Source organism: Eupeodes corollae, chromosome 2 (genome assembly GCF_945859685.1).
Source record: "Eupeodes corollae chromosome 2, idEupCoro1.1, whole genome shotgun sequence".
NCBI lineage: Eukaryota > Metazoa > Arthropoda > Insecta > Diptera > Syrphidae > Eupeodes > Eupeodes corollae.
This window is the reverse complement of record NC_079148.1, coordinates 113,577,860-113,586,653: the sequence shown is the minus strand read 5'-3', so window position 1 is coordinate 113,586,653 and position 8,794 is coordinate 113,577,860. Positions and strand designations below refer to the sequence as shown.

General features: G+C 37.6%; 1 protein-coding gene across 1 annotated transcript; it reads right to left on the bottom strand.

Moving 5' to 3' along the window:
- Window positions 1-3,570: 3,570 nt before the first annotated feature.
- On the bottom strand, window positions 3,571-7,822 carry LOC129945192 (uncharacterized protein K02A2.6-like). The gene is made up of 2 exons (XM_056054850.1): window positions 6,169-7,822; window positions 3,571-6,095 (listed from the first exon to the last, which is right to left on the bottom strand). The coding sequence occupies exons 1-2, from the start codon at window positions 7,820-7,822 to the stop codon at window positions 3,571-3,573; spliced, it is 4,179 nt and encodes a 1,392-aa protein (XP_055910825.1).
- Between the last annotated feature and the right edge of the window lie 972 nt (window positions 7,823-8,794).

Genomic DNA, 8,794 nt, shown 5'->3' with positions numbered 1-8,794 from the left:
GACTGCAAAGTAAAGGTAAATCTGGGCGATGAGGCATGAAGTTAAGTTTAAATAATTCTCCTTTCGTTTTAAAAATAGTGCTAATTTTATTTAATGGTAGCATGGTGTTAAGAAGGTATACCAAGGCAGAAGTTTGAACGGTTATAATAACATCTAAAAAGCGACGAATGGGCCTCAGATGTGTTTCAGTAACCTCAAACCTGAGCTCCATACAATTAAATCGATGCAGCTGTGGAGCCGAAAAGTTTGTGTTTTGTACTATGGTCAATGCAGTCACTTTTTAAGCAGGGTTCCCACAAAGTTAAAACTGCACGTTTTGCTTCCGTTTGTTACAGTTCTAGATGTGTTTTCATATTTAGATTCGAAGTAAAAAGAACTCCCAGATATTTATCCTCTCGAACGATTTCGACTGCCTCGTTATTGAATGTCCACTTTTCGTTTCTTGCAGTCCTGCCGCTACCCGCTCTAAATATGATTATCTTTGATTTTGATAGATTTATGTCGAGATTCCAGCGATTACAATAGCCGTTTAGCCTATTCATCATCATTTGCAGTCCATCCACCGCCTCTGCAAAGAAGAATATGTCGTCTGCATACAAAAGTGCGGGTATGGTAGTTCCTCCAAACACAATTCCGCCTTTGACCACATCTGCTATGTTGTTTATAAACAATATAAAGAGCAAAGCACTCAGTATAACGTGCGAAACTCTGCCGAGCCAGATGCTTCATCCCATATTTACCTATGCTGTATTTATTGCGTACAAGGCTTTCAGAATGTTCATTGTTTTACTGACAGTCCAAGGCATACAGCTTATAGAAAAGCGCTTCATGAACGATATAGTCGAATGAAAGTCGAATCGGCAATTCGGCAGTGAGCCTGAGCGTATGTGATCCGTTGTGGTGTAGTTCTTCCTGGAACCGGCCTGATATTCAGAGAGTATACTTTTACTGTTCACCCATTCGGACATTCTATTCCCAATAAGGCCAGCGAATAACTTTGTATTTGTATTTAAGAAAGAAATATTTCCATAATTTGATACTTCATCATGGTTTTCTTTTTTGAAAACTTTCGGGAACTATAGCATTTTCTTTAGTAGGCAGCAATAAAAATTCATCAGTTGCGTGCTTATAGTTCTCAAAAGGAATACGATCATCTTCACTTTAGCTTTCTCAATAACTTCTTTTAATTCATTTATTGAAAACGGTGCATCTAGAAAGTCAACTGTGATTAAAGGCGATCCGTATATTACCAATGGTGATCTTATCGTTGCGTTGAGAAGCTTTTTGAAGTGATCTATTAGATTCCGCTCTTGTAATCCTAGAGCAATGATATTCGTGGTTCTATTTAAGGTTTTCACGGTCTTCCAGAATTCGGCAGAGCTACGGGTGCGATTGATAACCGATACTGTCTCTTGCTCAAAAGCAGATTTTTTTACTGCACATATTCTTTTGAATTCATTATTTGCCTTGGCGTACAGTTTTCTAAAAACAGGAAAGCTTCGTGACCGGAATAGCTTTCAAAATTTTAATGATAGATCTCTAGCTTTTAAGCATTCAGAATCAACCCACTTTTGCTTATAATTGGTTTTTAGTTTTGCTTGTTGGTTTTGTGGGTTCACTTTTTTGATGATCTGCGTTAAAGTTAATTTCTTTCCTCATGTTTTCTTCGAACTTGCTCTTATTTCTTTCATTCCAGCACATTTTCTGGATAAGATTAAATTTGTTTGCGTCGATTGGTGTTTCTGTTTGCAATGTTGTAAAAGTAACTTCAAGCGGCATGTGATCAGAGAAATTCAGAGTTCCTACTCTGAAATCACTCACAATATTGTTCTATAATCAACACATGACAGTCATGAAAGTTCCAATATTTGTTCGCTTTTTCGATCACATATAATATCTTTTGATTTTTGATTGATGTTATACACAGGCCACTATGTACAGAAACAGTTGTTTTGTGACAAGCCACTTCTGCCATTAAAGTCATAAGCATGAAGTTCGTAGAGTTGACACCTTGCAGATTCTCGCTAACTTTCTCGAAGTCGGATTGCCAGTTACTACAATTTATATAAAAAGTGACTTTGCACACTGTATCACTGCCAAGTTTAACATCCATCACGTAAGAACTAACTGCTCTTCTGAAACTCATATCTACTTCACATACATTTCTACGATATCCGTAAAATACATCTCCGCTAACTCGACCAATGTTAGCTGTTCTGTTTGCGTTTACACATCTTAATTCATAATTACTAATTTTTTTTTAAATTGCTCCTCTTCGTGTCTCAAACAAAACCATAAAAATATCAAATTGCTTAATATAATTAAAAAAGTTTACACATAATAATTGATTTTTAATCTTGACGCATTATAACTTAAAATTTTAAAATTGACTAACAAACTATTTTTTTTCTGGTAGACTGCAGATTCTCACGCCTCGTGTGAACACCCATTACTTGTAGTCGCACCCAAATTTGAAATTAGTTGATGCGTTGTCACGTTGTGTGCTTAGCTGTCAATTGAGTTGACAGCTTTATTTCTCGAATAGTTTGACATATTATACACTTTGTTTTGATTTAAAAGTTCATTTATTAATAAGTTTAAAGGAGAAATGTCTCCAAAAATTGTTTTCAGAACATCCAGACCATCATTTTCACCACACTTCAGCCCAACTTGGAGTCCCATGTAAAAACTTTGGGCTCAACTTTCCATTACCGCAGCACGAATTTCGACACGCGGTTTTTTTTCGATAGATATGTGCAAATAAATAATAACTATAGCAATTTTAAAGCGAGGAAACATTTATTTCTATTTTTAATTAATTTTTAAAGTTCACTTTTTTACACAAAACACACAAAAATGGTTGATTTTGACATTTCTTCCCTGTTTTTTGTTCAGTGTTGCCATAGTTGTTTTTTTTTTTCTTGGTGATTTCTTTTATTTAAGTGTTCAAATGAAAAAGTGCTTTGCATATACCCAAACTCGCACCCACCTCAAATCCTATAGTGACCCCAAGCAGGGGGGTTGCATACCTAGCTGTTAGTACGTCATGCTATCAATTAAAAACAAATAGTTTTAGGCTCAAAAAATGCAATACAAAAAAGTAGGGTTAAGTCCGAAAAAGAAAATATTTTTTTTTTAAGACTTAAAGTTGTTTCCTCGCCCTTATATTTAAAACATGTTCTATTGAGACCCCTACCTAACTGTAAAAAAAGAAGGAAATTCGTGCTGCGGTAATGGAATGTCGCCCCAAACTTTGTCCTAAATTATCATTCCGTCGCCGCGAACGGCAATTTTAGATCCTTCTAGATGCTTACGTTTTTTCCTTTCAAGGTATTTGAGTTTTTTAGCTGATTAAAAGAAATGGTTTAATACTTTTATGATCACAAAGATTTATTTCAATTAATAATATAATTTATAATTCAGGAAAAAGCAAAAAAGTAAGCTCGGGTTAAGGTTAGAAAGGAAGCGACTAAATATAATTAGATGACAGTAAAATTAATGACAATCTAAAAAGGCAAACACTGTTGCCAACAAATTATTTAATGGTGTTATTACATCACTCCCTCAGACTTAATTTGGAAAGAAGACTGGTTTTTTCCTTATCCTTCCCGTACGTCTGAGTGTAGGCATAGCTGTGGATTCAGTCATCTGCGCTGTTTTTTTCTGCTGTTCGATTTGAAGTCCTGGTATCTGACTGCCCGATGCCATGGGGCTGGAACCACTTCTTACTTCGTTGTCTAATCGAACATCGCTGTATGAAGAGCTGTCGGGTGACGATAATGAGTCTGTACGCAAATGCAAATCGATGTCGAGATCGTCAGTGTTAACGTCGTCTCCGTTTTCTGTATTTTTTCGTGCTCGCAGTTGATTTTGGTGACGTTTGACGTTGCCTCTAGATGTTTGTACGATGAACATCATCCGACCGACTACCTTGGTTATCAGTCCAGCGATCCAACGATTACCTCTGATATAAGATCTTGCGTACACTTTTTGGCCGATTTCAAATTTAGTACACTGATGCTGACTTTGGTGATTTTCTGGAAACATGGCCGAAAATATGGTGCGAGGCTGGCGGCCGTGCAAGAGTTCCGATGGTGATTTTTTTGATGATTGGATTGGTGTCGCTCGATATGTGATGAGATATTTGTATAAAGCCTTCTCTCGGTCATTCTCCTCCTGCATCATTTTTTTGAAAGATTCCTTGAATGTCCGGACAGCGCGTTCAGCTAAACCGTTTGACGCTGGGTGAAATGGTGCTGTTCTCACATGTTCAATGGAATTTAGCTTGCAGAACATTTTGAACTTGGCTGATGAGAACTGCGGGCCATTGTCGCTAACGATTGTGCTTGGCAGTCCCTCGATTGCAAAAATTTTTTGTAAAGCATAAATTGTAGATTCTGTTGTTGTCGATGACAGCTCAAAAATAAATGGAAAACTGGAAAAAGAATCTATAACAATTAGCCACATTCGAGAGAAAAAAGGACCTGCGAAATCGATGTGGATTCTTTCCCACGGTCCAGCTGCCGCAGGCCAGGATGAATATTGTTGCTTCGGTTGACTTGCATGTAGACCACAGTTTGAACAAGCTTCTGAACAATTTTTAATCGCTTGATCAATGTTCGGGAACCATATATACCTGCGCGCTAGTTGTTTCATACGAGTTTGGCCCAAATGACCCTCGTGAAGCATTTTGAGAACCTGGTCTTCGAGCGATTTCGGTATGACGACGCGGGTATGCTCTGTTTGCAGAAGCAATACTCCACTCTGCAGAGAAAGAGCAAACATTCGATGAAAATATGGAATTAAATTTACCTGTGATTTAGATAGCTTCTGTGGCCATCCGTTTTGAATGTAATGTATAACGCGACTGAGAGTTTCGTCTGTTTTAGTATGTGCTGCGATGATTTCTGCGCTTATTGGAAAATCTGAGATAACTGACTCATAAATCTGGTCAACTGTAAACATTTTTTTCTCTCTGTTATCAAATTCAATGTCATCTCCCATGGGTAGGCGTGATAAGACGTCAGCATTTGCATGATTCTTTGTGTTGCGGTAGTGAATCGTATAACTATAGGCCTGGAGAATAATTGCCCAACGTTGAAGCCGATGAAGAGTCATAACCGGTAGTTTTTTTGATGGGTGGAAAAGAGTGACAAGTGCTTGATGATCGGTGAGCAAAATGAACTGTCTGCCATAGAGGTACTGATGGTATCTCGTAACGCCGAAGATAATTGATAAGGCTTCTCTTTCAATTTGAGAGTATTTTGCCTGATGCTCGTTCAAGGTTTTCGATGCGAAAGAAATTGGCTTTTCTGTGCCGTCTGAATAGCGGTGTGAAAGAACAGCTCCTATTCCCGTTTTTGACGCATCAGTTGCTAACACGAGAGGAACATTTTCGTCGAAGTGAATTAATTGAACCGCATTGATGATATCGTTCTTCAATAAATTAAAAGCTGTACTTTGTTCTGTTCCCCACACGAATTTCTTGTCGTGTCGTCTAAGTTGATTCAAGGCTGAGGCCTTTGACGAAAAATTTTGAATAAACTTGTTGTAATAATTTATTTTGCCAATAAATGATTCTAATTCTGTTATGTTTTTTGGTTCTGGCATTAACTTTATTGCTTCTATTCTTTTTTCAGTTGGTCTAATACCTTTTGCATCGATTTCGTGGCCTACATACTCTAATTTGTCTTGCGCAAGGTGACACTTTTCTTGTCTACATTTGAGGTTATGTGCGGCGAGCCTGTTTAAGAGTGTTTCAACATTATTTCGGTGTTCTTCATTATTCTTACCAGTGACAATGACATCATCGAGGTATACTGCGCATCCAGGTATACCAGCTACTACACCTTCCATGATTCTTTGAAAGATGCCAGGTGCACTCGCAATTCCGAATGGCAATCGTTCAAATTGGAAAAGGCCAAAAGGAGTGTTTATAACCATCAGCTTTTTTGAAGACTCTGTGAGTTCTATCTGAAGATAAGCGTCACTCAGATCAATTTTAGTGAATAACTGGCCACCGCTTAGTTTGTGAAACAACTCCTCGATTCGTGGTATCGGATATCGATCAATTTCAATTTGTGGATTTACAGTGACTTTAAAATCAGCACAAATTCTTATCTTGCCATTCTGTTTTTTTTACTACCACAATTGGTGCGGCCCATTCACTCGAGTTCACTGGCTTGAGGATATTCTGGGATACTAATCGGTTAATTTCAGTGCGGACGTCTTCATAAAGTGCGAATGGTAGATTGTAGGGTTTGTAAAACTTTGGTTGAGCATTTGGTTTTAATACTATGTTAGCCTTATACGTGGAACAGAGTCCTAGTTCGGATGAGAATGTGGACTGAAATTTAATTTTAAGAGCTTCGAGATCTGCCTTAAGAGATTTTTGGTCTACTTTGAAACATTGAGGGGTTGAAGAACTGCACTCGTTCATGTTCTTTGGCATTTGTATGCCGAATTCCAGTTTTTGAAACCAATCCATGCCTAGGATGTTGGTTGCACTGGGACTGTCAACGACTGTTAAACTCAAACTTTTATGATATGACGCTAAGGCTACGTCGACTAATATCGTGCCTTTCAATGGTAAGATGTTACCACCGTATGTTTTTAAAATCTTTGTTGTGGGTAAACACAAGGGATTGTTCAGTTGCTTCAAACCTTCAAGACCAATAAGTGAACACGACGCACCTGTATCTATTTGGAACTTAAGAATTTTCTCATTGACGCTTACATCTACGAATAGCTTATCTGAATGTATAGGGCTACTATGATTGACATCGATTTGTGACACAAGTGAATCAAATAGATCAACAGTACTTACGGTTTCAAAGGGTTTTATCTGATTTATAGTTTCATGATTTTTGCTCTGCCACTTTGAGACCTCTGGTTTCCGATTGTTTGACTGGGATGATCGATTATGATGAGTTGAATTTGGGACTTTTGATGACATGCATACGGCTGCAATGTGCCCGACTCTTTTACATTTCTTACAGATCGAATTTTTTTTATAATGGAAGCACTCCGATCGTTGATGAGAGATGTCGCATCCTGGGCACGACTTATTACTTTGTCTAACTACATTCTTACTCCCAGTACAATAGTTACCTACCCGCTTACCTCTTGATCGTTGATGTGTTGATCGGTGCACAGCATTCACCTCTGCTTCACTTTTCTGCTCACCCTTAAGCTCACTGCATGTTTTCATAGTTTCCTCGTAGAGTTGTGCAATTTGAATAACCTCTTCCAGTGTTGGGTTTTCTTTTTGTAGAGCAGTTGACCGAACCTTATCATGTGGAGTATATAGGATAATCATATCCCTAATCTTCGAGTCTACGTATGATTCTCCACATCCTGCTTTTTCACAGACAAACATGCATTCTTTGGCTGTTCCACGCAATTCTGCAACCCAATCCGAATAAGTTTGGTTAGGTTGCATGAACGTCCTATAGAATTTGAATCTAGATGCAAGCATGTGAGGCTTTTTTTCAAAATGATTAGTGAGTTTTTCAATTAATTGACCGAAAGATACTTGCGCAACCTTTTCCCCATAAAATTTTTGAAGTAAGTCCAGAGAGTTGCCGCCAATCCAGCTAAGCAAACAAGCTCGCTTTGTGTCGTCTTCAATTACGTTGTTTGCAATAAAGTGTTGTTCCAGCTGAAGAAGATACGTGGCCCACGTTTCTTTAGATTTGTCGAAGGATTTGAAAGAAGAAATGAATGATTGTTTTACGGGTTTTTGCTCCAAGACGCTCTTGAGGAATTCTTGATTGGAGTCCTGAAGCCTCTTGAGTATAATTTCGAGAGTTGTAGCGTCCATACTCGTGGGGTTCGTTCTTTTCCTCGTCACCAAATGTTGTGATTAAAAGAAATGGTTTAATACTTTTATGATCACAAAGATTTATTTCAATTAATAATATAATTTATAATTCAGGAAAAAGCAAAGAGGTAAGCTCGGGTTAAGGTTAGAAAGGAAGTGACTAAATATAATTAGATGACAGTAAAATTAATGACAATCTAAAAAGGCAAACACTGTTGCCAACAAATTATTTAATGGTGTTATTACATCAGGTTTCATTCAGAAGACCAGCGCAGATGGACTTAGCTTTCTCACAGGAATCCGGGTTGTTTGTAGGAAGTCATAACACCAGGTTTGCTTCCGTCGTTTTCTGGAGGATTTTGTCCATCTGCTCTTCCAATGTTTTGTTACGAGATTCTAGCTGGACTACTCTTTGTGACACTTCTTCGTAACGTATTGTTAGACTTGCAATATCTTCATGAAGACGTTGTACTTCTACTTGGTTGCAAGATTTTGAAGGAGTTCATCGTTGTTTTCCTTAAGCAACTTCTTCACTATCGCTTCAAAGTCTATTCCAGAAGATCCCATAGTAGATTTGACAACTGTGATTGCTGTAGATGAGTAGCGCTTTTCACTTTGTGGCTGTACAGGGGATGTTTTTAATATTCCTCGCTCATTCATTAATTGAGGTTAGCTAATTTGATTATGCTATTTTCGCAAGTTAAGGGATTCTTATGAATAGAACTTACTTGAAGTTGATCTTTTCTTATAGAGTTGATTTTGATACGCAACTTGAAAGCCATTTATAAATTTTTAGGGATTGTAATGTACTATGTTCTTTCGAGTTTTATTAAGAGAGCTCTGATTGTTTTGCAACACTTTTGACAATTTACAAATGCTTACCTAATTTATGGTTAGGAAATTAATAAAACTAAATTATGTGATCTGTCAGTTTAGCTGATTTTTCCAATTTGCATGTTAATATGCCCCACT